At 38.2% G+C, this 16,871-nt stretch overlaps 1 protein-coding gene across 1 annotated transcript in view; it reads left to right on the top strand.

Moving 5' to 3' along the window:
- The window catches only part of PECAM1 (platelet and endothelial cell adhesion molecule 1), a gene marked incomplete at its 5' end in the record, with an annotated part of 32,005 nt that overhangs the window by 10,925 nt on the left and 4,209 nt on the right, over window positions 1-16,871 (top strand). The window contains 6 exons of the mRNA XM_082008187.1: window positions 214-241; window positions 713-783; window positions 1,456-1,512; window positions 3,905-3,973; window positions 8,887-9,009; window positions 15,806-15,828. Coding sequence (XP_081864313.1) covers window positions 214-241; window positions 713-783; window positions 1,456-1,512; window positions 3,905-3,973; window positions 8,887-9,009; window positions 15,806-15,828 — 371 coding nt within the window. The remainder of the gene's footprint in view (window positions 1-213; window positions 242-712; window positions 784-1,455; window positions 1,513-3,904; window positions 3,974-8,886; window positions 9,010-15,805; window positions 15,829-16,871) is intronic.

Here is a 16,871-nt window from a genome sequence, read left to right as displayed (position 1 = left end):
AGGGTTTGCAATTTTAGGTTCTCTGTGAAACCTAAATTTAAGGGACCTGGGTGATAAACAGGATGTAAGACACTAGGTAATTAATTATGTGATAGCCAAGAGAAATTATTCTGACTTGGGTAGATAATCACTATATTTTTGTTTTGATTTTTACTTTTAAATTCTTTTACTTGTGCAGTCTATTAATCGATGCTTTTATTTTTCTCTGTCAAGCTAAAGGACCATCCATGGAGATGTCTGGGTAAGATGGCTTGCTTTATGGTGATGGTGAAGTATTTCTGTGAAATGAAAAGGGCTGGAGGCCTTCCACCATATGAATATAGTTTATTATGGCACACACCTGCAGACAATGGATGGTTGTGCTTCATGTACCACCTGCTAACACAACAACAGGATGAGGAAATACTCTAAAAATAGAAAGAAAAAGGCCAGCTAAGAGAAATAGAAGAATGTCAGGCCTACATTTGAGTGCATTTAGATATGAAACTAAAAATACAGACATCTCAGAGAAGCATAATGCAAAAGGGACCATTTTTGATGTTAAAGTTTGCTTTTGCTTCTATTAAAGACAAAGGCAAAATTTTCATTAGCTTCAATAGTTAAGAATTGGTAGTCAGCGTAGAAAATGACTGATCTTTGCATATCATCATGTTGTTGTTTTTTTTGACTGGTTTTGGATAATTACATCAACTTTTATTGGTTTGCTTTTCAGTCCTGCCTTGGCTACAAACTTGACAAATGAAAAACTGACAAGACAGCATAATGATGGAGACTACTATTCAGGTAGGATATTTTGCTGTAAGACTATTAGTGAGTTGGCTTTATTAAACATTCATTTGAAGTTTTGGACTTAAATGGTTGTTGTTTCGATAGGGCCCAGTGTTTCTGGAATACAGAGGAATACCAATAACATTCTCCCAAGTATCTTCTATCATTTTGTCTTGGTACAGTTTTTTATGAGCGTGTCATATAAAGATTCGTTTATAAGTCTGCTCAGACACTTCTACCAGGCAATCAGTTAACAATATTACAGATAGAGAAATCATGGTAAAAGAAAATTTCTGGTTTTGACACAGCTGCAAGAAAATTATTTCAGAGAGGGAATTTGAGTTGTGGCACATGGTCCTGTGATGTGGCCACAGTATAGCGATGTTAACGTGCTGTGACTGGGCACCTTTCATTTCAGGATGTGAATGCACTTTACAAAGATAGGTGGACATGTTGTTTAGAGCACCTGATATAAACAAAGTTACCCCTTGGGTGTTTTTTTAGCTGATCATTTAAAAAGTCACATTCTTCCCACCTGTGTTATATGAATGTCTTGGGTGTGAATCTAAAAGTAGAATTTGTCATATGTAAATAAACATAATGACAATAGGAGTTGCAGCTGTGTAACTCATTTATTTGATTGACTATAATTATTTTGTCAGCTCAAATTTTGCTTTAATATTTTAGGGTCAGGTTACATTGAAGATAGTGAAAATCACATGAAATCCACAGATGATAGTAAAGGTAATTTCATACTTAATGGATTTAAAAATTATTTTATGACTGAAAGTTTTGATGTTTTCTAATGGTAGCAATCAGGATTTGATAGGTCCAGTCCTTTCCTTTTTCTCTTTGATAGTGGGGAAGACTCTTTCCTTTGCTGAGCTTAGTTCTTTTTCCTTACATGCAAAATGACAATGATAGAACCCATTTACCAACTGCATTATGAAGTGTAATTAGTTATGCTGGATTCCAGGCCATGTAATGAAGGATGGTATAAAAATACAACTTAGACTCAAAATTTTAAGTTCTATACAAGAAATATTCAGAACTTTTTTTAAAAAAACTTTCCTACAGACTTCTGCACCTTTTACTTCTCTGTCTTTTCTTAATTTCTGAAGATCTTGAAATATTTAAGCATTAAACCTAAGAATAATCTGCTATGAAATCTGAATAAAATAACCTGCCAAATACCTTGAGATACCATGTGGGCTATATATATATTTTTTTTTTTTCATTAAAACGTGTCATTAAGTACTGCATCATCTAGCACATTGTATTCTTCAAGACTGGTATTTTTAAGATACTTAGTCAAATAATAGTACTTAAATATGTGGGTATTGCTATCTGAAAGCATACTTTGTCCCATATATTTTTGTTTTATATTGATGTGAAAGTATTCTCATGGGTTAGATGCAATTTCTGATGGCTTATAGTACGTTTTGACTTGGTTGTCTATTGGACCATGAGTTGAAAGACAGTTGGAAAGGCATCTAGTGTAACTAAAGATCAAAGTTAAGCTAAAATTAATCCAGAGCATGGAACTAGACTCCTGCATAAGCCTGTATGCAAGATAGGTGGCAGGAATTTCTAACTGATAATTCTTTGGTGCAATTCTGAGTGTGCAGGGCAGCATTGTACCACAAAACTAAGAGAAGGGTGCTGCACTAAGTTAATTTGACAGGAAAACTTGGAAACAACCTTTGGAAACTCTAGTGCAATAACTCTTGCTTTTTCCATTCTATCCTGCCTATTTCAGATGAAATGGGCTTTGTTCTAATGATCTGCATGTGTGACAAATAAATGGATTCAATCCTTACCTACTGTGGATTGGGCAGCTTCGTTTAAACTAACTAGGCTATTGCAGATCTCTCTACCAGATGTGAAAAAAAAGTCTGTTATTCATATACCTCTAAAATAACAGTATCTATTCTGCATTTGTGTGACAATAGCTTTTACTTCAGCAAGCAAAAGGGCGGAGCTTATAGTAGGTGAATGGAAGATATTCCATTGTGAATAAGTCAAATTAGAACTAGCGAGACGTTCTCATGTAAAACACACAGACAGCAGAAACATAGGAACATAAGGCTGTATTGATCCTTCAAAATCACTGCTATTCTAGGAAGCATGTCATTTAAACTTTGTTATTAACTAATATGCCACCTTAAACACTGGTTTTGTTTTGTTCAGCTTTTTTTTTTTCTTTTCTTCTCTCACCAATGCTACTGGAAGGCTTTCCAAAACTTTGCTGTTCTAATTATTAGATCTTTCTCCAATTTCTGTTCTAGAAAATCCACAAGCAGTTCTGCAGGATTCCAGTCTGGATGACTGTTGTAGTTCCTTCCAACTTTTACAGAAATCTAGTAGAAAACCATCTCCACCTAAGGAAAAGACAGAGTAGGAAGCAACAGCTGTTTCTTGTGTGTGTTGTGTCCAGGTAGCCAGTACTTGTCAGCCAGTAGTCTTAGTAAATTAGGTGTCTAATTGTTGTCAGGATTTCTGTGGGCATTGTGGCAGAGGAGCATTTTGAGGAGGAAGATGGGTTGCCATTGTAGGTGTTCTATGGAGAGTTTGAAGGGCAACATGAGAGAAAAGTGATGAAATTGCTTATTGTCAGAGCAGAAATTGAGAGTATGAGATGTGATGAGGGAGGCCATGAAAGACTTAGGGAAAGCTTTAAATGTGAGGGAAGTGGAGAATGGGAAGTGTCCTGCCATAGCAGCCACAGAAAAGGAGGAAGAAGTAATGGCAGGGAGAGAAATAGAAGAGAAGAGAGGAGCTGGAGCAGGAATATGGGAGAATCTCAGATAATTCCCTGCTCCATTTGTGTTGTGCCACTTTTGAAGGTGTTAAATTGAAAGTAAGAATTTAGGCACAATTTGCACGTCTCATAGTTTCAGAAATCTGGCTTGAGTTTGTCTACTGCCTTTCAGATTGGGGTCACCCTTAGGAATGGGTTGGCCTTACAACTCTTAGCAAGAGTAACTCACATCTGCCATAAGTAGGGCCTGATCCTGCACCTATCAAAGTCAATGAGTACTTGTCCATTAATTTCAGTGGCAGCAGGATCAGGCCCACAGCTCAAATGAAGCATACAGTCCTACAAAGAAACATCTTCTTGATATTTTTGGGGCAGGACCTGACCTTGAGAATGCTGAGGTGGAGTACACTGAAGTTGAAGTATCAACGCTTGATCCTCACCGAGGTAATAATATGTCTGGCCTCTATGGTTATGTTTTGGGAGCAACTCTGGGCATCTTGTTACTCCCTGACACTGGTCTGATGTTGGCACCTGTGAAAGTAACAGCAGGTTGTGCTTTGTGTGCATGACAGTTTCATGCCGGTAGAGCTCCTTAATCTAGATGATGCTGTGGCAGCCATGCTGCTGTTCATTGCCGGCCTTCCTCCCCTGGGATTCTCTTGTGCACTTGCCCTTCCCATCCGCACGAGGTCTGTGCAGAGCAGGGCTCCCAGCTGGAGCTGTGGCTCTGAGCAGAAGGCAGCCTGCTGTGAATCATCACTTTATGGAGTCCAAATTCATTGACAGCCATTTGAGGCTAGCTGCAGGGTAGGAAAATGGAGAGAACAGCAAGCAGTGGAATTTTCTCTCTTTAGAAGGGAACTGGTTGAAGGGTCAATGCTGTAATTCAGTTGTGATACAGAAGGAAGAGAGACCAGCATAGATTTAGTCTCTCAGTCTGGAGACCATCCTGGATTTTGTGGCACATCAAACAGAGAAATGAGAATATCGGTGCCCAGATAACTTTAGCCTCCTACTTTCACAGTTCTATGGTAACAGTAACCAGACCTCATAGCATGATGCTAAAATACATTTTTCTGCAACCTTGAAGGAGAAATATCCACTGCAATTTATTCTCAACACCCAAATGCACACTTCAATCATTCTGTGTCATCTGGAGACCTGGGATATCATTGTACCCTTGTGTTGAAAGCTGTTAAATCTTTCAGAAATTTTAAAAAAGTGTCAAGTAGCTAAGAGTGAATAAAACCCAGGAGAGACATTTATGCTATGCTCTAGCTTTTCTGCTTTAGCTGAATGAGACACAGACTGATAAAGAAATGGATAAATTTGCTTTTCCTGGTAGGAAGGACCACTCAAGTTATTTCAGAGACCAAAGTCAGGATTGTTTAGTTAGTAATACAGATGTTTGGGCAAAAGTGCTCACCCTTCAAGCTTGGCAGCAAAGCTCTCCCAGAACATCCAGTCCTCATATTCTTTCTCTGTTTTCACTTGCTGGTATAATTCATCAGAGTTTTCCCTGTGTTCTAAGCATGCTATTTATGCACCTCTGCTAAATTCTGCACTGAGACACCATAGTTGTTGTACCCTTTTTCAGAATAGGGCTAATACTTAATCGTTCCAACTGTTTCTGAGGTTGCACTATGCAATAAATGGTGTAGAACGGTAAAGATATGCTAATGAGTGATTATTTAAATTAAAAGCCCTATTATATGCAAGATTAGCATCTCTAAAAATAGCCTTTTCATCCCATTTCTGATATATAACACTATTCCAGTATAGCAGACTGAGTAATAAGATAGTATCCATGCTATGTAGACTGAATCCCATTAAGCTGCAAACTGCAAAACAATATTTAAAAGATAGTGTGTAAATGAGATCAGATTATTTTAACTGAATGCTGTCTCATGTTACAAACCTATGTATGACATACAGAACATTAATTGATTCTATAAGACTGAACCATGCTTCAAGTCTATTGCGACATGGTAGCTCCCCAATCTATTTCTTTTTTTGCACCCAGGGCACAAGTGAATGCTTAGCAAATGCATGCCGTGGTTACATAAATAGCAACTGCGCTGCAAGTATTTAATGTGTTAATCTTTCAGAGCATCTTGAGGATGCTGCTTAAATGGAAGGAGTTATGTGAAACCAAGTTGCAAGATTAATTCTTTCAGCTCTGCACTGCCTATCACAATGAGAACCGGGTGAGATTTATTCTTGGGAAAAGAGAAGCAAAGCCAAGTTTCTTTATGTACCCTTGTAATAATCATGTACACCCACAAAAATAATTCATCCATAGGACTGCCACCAACACTTCTGCCACATTGATGTTACTGTACAAGTTTTGCTTCAAATAATAATATTCTTTCATGTCTGTCTGTGGGTTATGACCAGTCCTTCTTAGGGAACAGACCTTTCAGATTATCACCTAGCTCCAAATACCTAGTGCACCTCTTTTGATTCCACCTATTTTCTGAATGAAGACAAAGTATATTATGCTTACCTTTTCTCTGGGCAGGCAGATCTCATCCAGAAGGCTGCATGTAGAGTCTGATTCCTTCTGCCTTTTCAGGATCTCTAGATTTCTTTGATCTCTCAGGACTAACTTCAAATTAATTTATCTTCCCAACCATTTGTTCCTTCTGCACTGTTGTCAGTGTAAATACTAACGTTCATCTTGGGAGCAAAAGAACCATGTTTTGTGTGTTGTGAAAGACTACTGCAATAAATACTACAGTGTCTAAGCTATAACAGTAGCATTTGTGTCAGTGTTGGGAATCAGAAATAATTGAATGCCACCTCAAAACAAGTTTACATAATTGTAGAGGGATGAACATCTTGTCTTTGACAGTAAAGAACTACTTATATTTGAAAACAGTGGTTTCATCCTGTTTTGCAGCCATGTCTTCACTAGCTGGTTGTTTCTAAAATACTTTTAAACACAGTGTAGTGATGAATAGGCTAGCGCATCAAGAACTTTGTGTACTGTGCTTCTGTGTGAGGAGCAAAAACCAGGGTTCATTACAGTGTTATTGATAGTGGTAAGTTTGCTAGAAGCAAAGTTTCACTGCTTTATTTTAAAACTTCCATGTGGGAATAACTTGATACCTACTTTTTGAAGTAGGGGTGAAGAGGCTAGAGAAATACGAGGTAGAGCTAGGGCTACACAGTCCAGCTCTTATATGGGGTAGTCATAGTGGAATTCGATATTTAAAGAGGTGGTAATTCTACAGAATACTTGCAGTGGTCATATGTTTGACAAAAATACAGTGCTTATCTTTTCTAAATCTCAGTTGTGCAAAAAGACAGCAAAGTGATTTAGAACTTCTATTGTTAATCTGAGCAAAAACAAAGGCCAGTGCTAAAGTAAGATCAGGAAATATCCCTAAAGGGAGAAGGGAGAATCTGCTAATCATGGCTGAGTAAGAACATGCTCTTTCTTTTATTTTTATAGCTGGTTAGTTATTTGCAGGGTGGCAACATTATAAAGTTTGTGGGAATAAAATGTGAAATCATCCAAGTAATTTCTTCTAGCACGTTTTTTCAGTGCTGAGACGAATTTTGGAAGATTAACAAAGAAAATAACATGGGCAGTGGCATTATATCACAATTTAATGAAATGGGTCTGAAAAAAAGGCAAGCTAAGGAAATGCCTCCCACCAAGTCTTTCCACAGAGTCAACAGGAGTAGATTTAGGACTGTAATCTGCTAAAAAAAAAAGTGTTCAAAATTAAATGAGCTACCTCTCATTAAAATTCTGAGAAGGTTACTTCTTACTTCACTGGAAATTGAATTGATCATGTAAGCAATAGTCTATAAGCATGCGCTTCAAGATCTTCAGACTATTTTGCGAAGAAAGTTCATGCCAAAACTGCAAGTTTGAAAGCTGTGATTAGGCACTCAGTGAAGTGTAACTCCTACTGTTGTTGAAATTAATAGCAGTTTTGCAACTCAATTCTGTTGTGTTAGCTCCCAACATTTAAAGGATGCTTAACAGAATTAAAGAAAAATGAAATTAGGTTTGGGAAATTAGAATGTGGCGCCAGAGACACCTAGGTTCTTCAGAGCAATGCAGAACAGTAACAGTCCTGATTCTGAGTTTTTTTAATAGCTAAAGTGCAGGACTGTATCCAGAAATTTGAATTTTCTTTCCAGCTTGTGGCAGAGAGGGAACAACAATTTTCTTTTTTTTTTTTTTTTTTAACTTCAACTAGGAAAATCTAACTTTTTGGTGTATTGAGGATCCACAAAAATTGGAGGTGATATTGATAGAATTCTGAGGTTTTCTAAGAGACTCAGTTTAACTGAAATGAATGAGTGTTTCTAAAATGCTTTGAGATCCTTGAACAGCAAGCTCCTAGACTCTGCCTGCATAGGCCTTTACACCAAATGAAGAAAGCGGTGTTAAATGCCCAGAGTTCTGGAGCACTGTGCTTTACTACAGTTACCCAGGGATTCTTAATCTACAGCCATGCAAGAAATCAAGGAAATTGTTCTAATCTCCTACTAGCCAGAGCTGTGTTTACACCAACCATAGAAAAACTGAGTTCTTGCTATTTTCAGGCCTTTAGACAAGGCTTTGCCCCTTCCCTCCTGGGGTAAGTGTCTGTAGTTTAGTATCAAAACTCTGTGGACAGGTTTTCACAGATGCCGGATAGCAAAATGGGAAGAGCTTTTTGCTTTCCATCTCATATAAGAGCAGAGGTTTACAGGGGTTTATTTGTAAACCAAAGGGTCTGAAAAATGTGTGTCTAAGACTAACATTGCATTTGTATCCCAGCTGTGTCCTTGAAGGCACAAATCTTCTCTGTCTGCTTTTTCTCCTTACTTTCTATCTTTCCACAAGCCTTCTTAGCCTTCGCTCCTGCTATGTCCACCTGAGAACAGCAAATTAGGTTATTTTTGTGCCCATAAAATTTAATCAGGCTAGTTGCCAAAAGGGGATGTAGTTAGTCTTCCGAATGATAGACCTCATCAGGTCTAGGATCCCTAAATCCTTAGAACAAATTGAAGAAGCTCTTCAAAGAGATCCAGAGAAACTCTTGTCTAGTGGTAGATGTCTCTGTAAAATTAAAGCAGTATCAATTTAAGCTGAGAAGATTATTAGGATGTTAAAGTCAAATTTAGAAAGGCAAGCCTGTTTTCATAATTATTTTTGTAATTGTTTGAAATCATAATTATTAATAATTATTTCATAATTATCTCGAGAGAGAGATGTCTCTCCCTCTATATGAGAACCTTACAGACTGGGTTTGGGGGGGCGTAGTTGCTTTTTCATACAGACTCTACAGGCTCATTGCTGCTTATGTAACTGCTTCCTCTGAAAGTAAAACAGTGTGTTCTGTTTGTTTAAGGAGCTGTTCGTAAGGCAAACAAAAAAAAAAGAAAAGAAATTGATTCTGTGCCAATACATTTTCCAGCTCCTGTACAGAAGGGGACTGAAACAGTTTATAGTGAAATCAGAAAAGCTAATAATGGTAAGTAAGCTAGTGAAAAATTAAACACATAAAGGAAGCATTTGTATAGAGATTAGGGATAAATTTGTAACTGAATAGTTTAGAGGATAAATGCTGTAAAAAAAGATCCAAGTTACACAGGAATGTACCAAAGGCCATCTACAAAATCACAGGTGTTGATGAATTGTATAACACGTTCATGGTTTCTCATAAACCAATGATATTTAATGCAGTGAGATTAATATTTGTAACATCTACTTCATTGGCCCATTTGCACTGTACCTGCTAAGTAGTTTGGCCATACAGCTGGATCTGAATTTGGACCTGAACATGTCCTGTTAGGGATTAGGTTGCTATGTTGTGTTATCTCAAACTGCTCATGAACAGCACTTTTCCTCTTAGCTGAGCGTGTTTGCCAGGTGTTATAAAATATTACACTGGTTTTGGATATAATCCCAGCAAATATCTACAAAGCCTCCAACAACAAAGTCTAAAAACCTTTAAGGCAATATGATCACTTCACTAGAGTGTGTTCTTTGTTTTAAGCACCATAAAAAATTGTCTCAGATTGTGTGTGCCAGCCACTCTACCCTTCCACCTCCTGTAACACACACTTTCGTATGTGGGCATTAGCAGCTTACTGGCAATTATTGTCTATAAATGTTCTGGCACTAATGAGTTCAGAGACAGTAGGTCATAAGCGTTTCTTGATAGTTTGTCAAAGACTAAGTCAGAAAGGATTTCCTTTCCAGTCTTTGTGTTAGGAAGTCTAGGTTTGTAAATATTAGGGCAGCACACTGTTCAGGTTTTGTCCCCCTCCATGTTACCAATTGGGTTTGTTGTGCGCCATTTTAAATTTTTGATCTTTGTATTTTAATTTTCTAATTTTCTATTTTATAAGGGATTTCCCACCCACTCTAATACAGTATTCTGTTTGTAGGGAATCTTTCACGTGAGGATCTCCAAGTACTTTAGAAAACATTACTTAATTTTCCCTTGTGAGGACTTATAAGGCAATTTTTATCTCTATTTTACAGCTGAATAAACAGAGGGATTAGGTCATTTGTTTAAGGCAATGTGTTTAGAGAGTGACAACACTGGGAACAGAATTTCAGAATCCTGACTCCTGGCTTGGTCCTGAGCCTCTACGTTGTACGCATTTTTCACATCCTTGCAGTGAAAAGCAGAATATCCTTTACACTAAAGAACAGGGCTAGGCACTTTATGTGGGATCACCTGGCAGCATCATGAGAAAAAACCAGCTCATTTCAGGGCTGAACCAAAAGGCCACTAATGTTCTGAAACATTTTGCAATGAGTGTGAACTGGACCTGTAACAAGCCGCAGAAGCTGACTGTGTAACACCTCACTTGCTTTCTGCCAAGGTGTGAAGCTGACTATTACACCTTTCATCACTCCTATTTTTGACATAACAGAAAGTGTTATATACCAGAAGCATGTTTTGTGAGATGTAGGATAAACTCAAGGTTGGTACAGCAGAACTGTAATTCAAAGCCCTTGCCATAAAGTGAGAACTGCAATAAAATGAGATATGATTGAAAGACTGAGCAGAATTAGCCAGATGATATGCAAACGCCCCTTAATCTTGCAGTCCACCTGCTCTTTTATGCATAACATTCTCCAGTTTCAGTTATTCTTGGAAACATAGTAACAGTTTATTGTTTTAATCACGTCTGTTTTTCCTGACTGATACACAGGAAAAGTGTTCCAAATAGATAAGCAGTTCATCCCATAGCTATGTAGTTCTTTGGATAGCAACATTACAGTCTATTTAAGTGTAATATTTACTTTGATTTTTGACAGGCTGTGTGATTGCAAGGTGGCAAAGTATAAATGCAGTGGAGGATCCCTAGGAAATAAATCTATCTTCTTAAGTACTTTAATATATATTAATATATGTATATTAAAAGCCAATTGTGAAAGTTGTTGAACATTACTAGTGGGTGCAGAAGTTGTTTTACCATTATGATCTTCACTACATTTGAATATTCTTTGAGATTTTTGAGAAAATGCCGGAGAGTACAATCTACTTGGGGAAGTTAATGGTTCAGACAAATGTGTCCTCTGGGGAAATTATATTAATTTGGGAGTTGGTGTCAGCCACACAGTTTGACAGATTTAATACTGAAGACCTATGTACATTTTATTATTATTTGTTTGTAGGTTACTATGGTGGTTTGGGTTTGTTTAATTAGAATTAATTGAGTGCTTCATAAGCAATTTTGTCTTTTCAAGGAGTTGCCTGTGCATTCCACAAATTGTGTCCACTAGAGAGGAAGCTGAAGAGCTGTCAGTTATGTCTGATGCAATTCTTTGTGACTGAGCTAAAATATTTTTCCTCTTCATTTTTCTGATGGTTCTCACTGCTGTCCCCAGTAGAGGCAGATGCCATGTCAGTAACCAACTTCTGTATTTTGAGTTCTACAGCTATGGCTTGTCCTTATCCCAAATCATGAATCCATAGTACAGATAATGCTCTGGCCTTTCCCAAGCCCCAGGCCTTTGGCAGCGTGCTGAGCATCTGCCATAATTTCTTTTTATTTTCCTGGTATTGGCTATGTTATCTCCTGTTACTATCATTTTAGTATCTCCATCACACTATGGTAAGACTTCCCATTCTATCTGCTGTGCTGCTTTCCTTATACCGAGTACCAGGCCTGAAGAGGTGTTACATTAAAGATGGATGGAGACAAACTGTCAAAGGCACATTTCAAATCCCAGAAGACCTGCATGTCATTAACTACAGTTAATCTGTTAAAAGTAGGAGAAGCGGGTCATTTGCAAAATTCAACTCTAATCAGGTGTATTTTGATTGAAAGTCAAATAATAGTACTGTAGATAGAGAATGTCAGTCTCCTTAGTTGGACGCTAGATTTCCTCTGATATAATGAGAGGTTTAAGAAGGATGCTGATCACTAGCATTGTCCCTGGAAGCAACTGAAAGAGATTAAGTTGTCCTTGCATTGTTATTGAAAGGTTAGTTTAATTCAGAGGAAGAAGATTCAGCATTCAGGAAGTTCACCCAGGTATTGATTTAAAACCTTTTCTAGAGCAATAGGCTGTTACTTTAGGATTTTACATAAAATACCTAAAGCTTCAAGCCTCAACTTTAAATCAAACCTTACATCCAAATGGCGATTTGGGGAATGGTCAAAATTAGTAGCAGTCAGGTCAATAACACCTTTGTCTAAAAGTCCTTTGCACCTATCAGGATGAACTAATTTCCTTAAAATACTGCTTTCTCTGGTTGCTCTGTGAAAATGCCTAAGTATATTGGGAGTCAGGAATATCCAGTCAAGTCCCAGAGCAGTCACTTTTTGTTCAGAAAGAACTGAGACAGTCCGAGACTTAAACAAAACAGGCAATTGTCTAAATGAACAGACTGCCAAGAATGATAAAAAGACTGTGGCCCTGCTGCCTCCTTTGCCTGTGCTGGAGTCCCCACAGGCGAGGCTGGCAGCTGATGCTCTTCCTGAGGGAGGGGTCAGGATGTGTCAGATACTAAGTTCAGCTGGGTGGGTGGAGGCTCTTTTAGATATGCATGATTTACTTCCATCACACCTTTCGTCCTCCCAGGAGGCAGCAGGGGCAGAAACAAAGTCTAGGCATCTCCATACTGGTTCTTTATCCCAGCTCCACCGCTTCCCTCAACATTGGTCCCAGTTTTTGGGGTAGAACAGTTCTGTTCATATTGCTGAGTAAGACTAGAGCCCACTCCAGTTCACAGATTTCCTTACATTTTTACAGAGCACTTCTTGTGGAAGACGATGTATTAGTACATTCTTGCTCCTTAGTGAACTCTGCCTTTGCTCTATATCAGATCCAAAGCTCACAGAAGCTAGTGATGCACTGATCTTGATGTGCGCTGAACTGAACTCATAGTGGCTTACTGCAAGATAGCTATTCCTAATTTCTTCATAGGAAAATGGAAATCTAGTGAACAAAATGCAGAGCCAGCCATTATGCTGCTAAGTCTGGAAAAATGAATTGGTCGCTGCGGTGGTGAGACAGGAAGTTCTAAAAATCCTATTGCAACCAACAATGTACTTTGGAAAAATAAATATATCCCAGTGGAAAGAGGCATGAGAAATCCTCATTGCATTCAGCGGTTTGGAACAAACTATTAGAAATCGGTTCTAGCAATCAGGAAATCTGCTCAAATACTTTCCTGATACTGAGCCTCAGGCTTAACATCTCTGTACTTAGCCAGAAGTTCCCACTGAATGCTTTTTCCAGCATAGAGAAAACTCACAGGGTCTGGGGATTCATTATGTTATTCAAAACTCAGGCCTTTGAAGCACATGCTAGTGGCACACAGTCCAAATTAATGCAAATAACCTTTCCCCTCTCCAAAATAAAAACTCTTTGGATCTTCAGGTTTCAAGACGTATTTTAGACCAAAGCCAGGATCTGTGAGACATTGATTCCAGAGCCAAATGCTTACAATAGCTGCAGCCAAAAATTAGTCAAAGACAGATGGTTTCAGTAAGGCACAAATATTCAGGGAGCTTCTGACCTTGCTTGAACCTAAAATGCGAAGCTGAATTGCCTGCATGCCCCTGTGTAAGATCTGTTCCCAAGCTGCCTGCCAAGATTCTCTGTTAGAAGCTACTGCTCCAATAAAAGGCTTGGCAGAATGTAGTGTCTGCAGTTCAGCATCTTCAGTTGATAATCTAGCATCTTAGCTTTCACCAGTGTTGGAGATGGGTTTGAGATGGATAATGAATTGCAACTGTTTAGGCATATATTCTCTGCTGCATAACCTCTAGCAATGTGAAAGGGCAGAGCAGATGGGGATGACAGTGTCTTAAATTCCTGCCATTAATGTATTCCTTTGTAAAAACATGTTCTTCAAATTTAAAACCCCATCAACTAAAAGCAACAGCAAGAGTTTAAATCCACCAGAAATCCCACAAAAATGCCTATCTGTATTAGACTTTGGAATCTTTTAGAAATCACCCGCACCAGACCTTCAGCTCTGATTTCTTTCATGAAATATGCAACTTCTTGTTTTCCCTGCTATGGAAACTCGACCGATTTTTCTGGATATGACTAGAAGCCAGCATATCTCATTTCCCTGTTTTTGTTAGTAAGGAAAGGCCAGGTGTCGTTTGAAAACCTCTCTGTTCTCTTTCATCACAGTAAAATCAATGTGTTTCAAGTAAAAAACACTTCATATTTTTAGCAAGAATGAAATAAAAAGGTTGTGAAAAGATTGATGTAGCAAAGAATCAGCAAAAGCACCGTATCGCTGTGCTTTCATTAGAGGCTACATGCTGGCTTACCTGATTGGTACCTTTTAGAAATCATATAGCCTTCCAGCAGCACTTTCAAAGGACACAGATTATGACATTCTCCCGATAGAGATATGATACTGAGCTAGAAAGCCATGCTATTTTGAATCTGTGTGACAGATAACAAGGAGGTGGGATGTCTGTTATTGTGACCTAGTAGCTTTGGGGTAGCAAACATCCCGTTGTTTGAAGTTTGGAATTTATACAAAATTTCTCATTTCCTCCTTCCTGTAAGCACAATACATTGTGACAGAGGACTAAACTACAGCTCGTTAATACCTCACTTCATAAATCTTACATATAGTTTTGTCCACTTAAAGTCAAGCTTTGATGTAGCACTGGGTCAGCAATGTTTTTGTTCACTTCTGTTAGCTTTCAGGACACAAAAAGCTTTTATGTGTTTCCCATGTAGCTTTTTATTTTGTTTCTTATCAAACTGGCTAAACACATAAGGATCAATCTTGCCAAACACTAAGTTCAATTTATACTGACATTAAATTTGTACACTGGTATAAAGTGCTGAAGTCACCTCAGTTTTTAATCCTTTTCCTAGGCTAAAAGTTCTGGGTAGAACTGTTTTGGAGAAAACTCATAGCGTGCAGTGCCAGCAACATTCAGGGAGTCTCTCTGTGTTCCAAAAATCGCTGCCTGATTGTATGCTATGTTCATGGTGCTACTTTCAGTGAAGCAGAATCACAACCCTAATGTAATAAAAATGTGGATGGTAGAAACTGTACGAGCTTAATGGCACCACAAATATACATGGATGTAATCATAAAGGAGAGAGAAAAAGAAACTTTAGTATTGTTATATGCAACGTTAGATTCACCTGTGTGAATCTAATCACCCTTTCAGAGGGAGAAGAAATGTTTATGTTTTAGTATTTGAAGGTATTCTGTGAAACTTCTGAATAGCTAAATCCACTTTTAAAAAAAGAAGCCTAAGATCTAATCTTAAAGTTAACTGATCCTAAATGGAAAGAGTCTGCTGGCTCTCAGGCTTTCATTGGGAACAAGCAACTTTTTGTTAATAAAATTTCAGGTGTCTTTGCAGGATCTTACTTGGCTCTGAAAAGTGTATCCTATACCGGATTTCTGCAGTACGTTATTTTCCTGGCAAGGAATTGGAAGAGGAAGTATAATGCTTATGAGAACTTGCCTCTAAAAGGAAGATTCTTTTTTGTCCAGTAACAGCTTGTGCTCTCAGTAGAGACTTCTGCTCTAAACCATAATCAGGAAAGCTGTCAAATATGTACTGTTCAACATGGTCTTTGAAATGTCTGGTCCCACCCAGGTACTTGAATTAAGCTAGTGCTTGGATACTTCTTAGGACCAAAGCTTTTAGGTAGCTAATTTCTACCTTAGTTGTAGGTAACAATATTACGTCATTGCAAGGTGAACAAAAAAAGTTAGATTAAACACAAAAGTTTATTTCCTGGAACATAGAACTGATCACTCTGCAATGTGCCATTTCATAATTTATACATTGTATTTTATTTTGCAGATTCTGTGGAAAACAGGCATTCTGTAAGTATACATTTTATGCAAGCAGGTAAATAGAGGGAAATTGGCTTGAGATTGTTGTGTATCTAGTGAGACAGTGCTCAAGTGTTGCTACGTTTTAAGCTTTCAGTACTATGTTTATAGAATGGTCAGCTTTAAAAGTCCATGGAACTGACTGGTATTTGGTAGTGCTGATAGAGGAGGTAGATGACAAATGCTGATCTTCCAAGAATTTGTGTTCAAGACCTGCACAGCTTTGGATATGTACCACAAATATTCATGCTGACATAACAGCACAAGGTTGGGGATGTCTGCTGCTTGTTTCAGGTTCCTGATGGATCTGAGGCACTCAAGATTTGCGTATGAAAACCTGCTCAGCTGGTTAATGTATCACTGGGGACAGAGCTGTTGTGCCAGTTCCATCTGTAAAATCTATCGGGTGCTTGGTGCCAGTGAATCTCCTCGGCGTGTGCCTGCTCACGTGCACACACATACATTCTGTGATTGGAATATCCAGAGAAGTGAGGTCCTTCCAAAGATACGAAATGAAGAGCTAAACTAAGGAGAAATGGGTGATCGTTCACCTGAACTTGGGCAGAATTCACTTGTATTCGCTGTCTATGACTGTTTCCTTCTGGATTCATTTTCATCCACTGGTATAGCAAGTGGGATGACTCTAAGGGTTCGCAGTGAAAACAGACCTTGTCAGACATTTTAAAGGCAAGCAATTTTTTACCTTAGAGTACATAGCTATGTCACAGTTACGCTGCTCTAATCAAGAGATGAGAATACTACCATCCATCCATGGAGGATCTCAGCTAAACAATTAGGAGTTTTGTGAAGGTTCTGTAGTTGGTGAACAGCTTTATAGGGCTAAGAAGCCAGTGAAAAAATACGGATTTTTTTTTTTTAAAGAATAAAGGTCTTGAACAAGCTGTTACTCCACTCTCAAGAGATCTAAGAGGCAGGGAACATATATTTCGGGAGTACTTTTATGAATGTTAGATAAGCTATCTAACCCAACCTCAAACCAGGCAGACAGGGTGTGTTTTCTGCCATACACTTTG

Source organism: Phaethon aethereus (genome assembly GCF_964289735.1).
Source record: "Phaethon aethereus genome assembly, chromosome: 18".
Taxonomy (NCBI): domain Eukaryota; kingdom Metazoa; phylum Chordata; class Aves; order Phaethontiformes; family Phaethontidae; genus Phaethon; species Phaethon aethereus.
The sequence above is the reverse complement of the archived record's forward strand: the minus strand, read 5'-3'. Positions and strand labels throughout refer to the sequence as shown.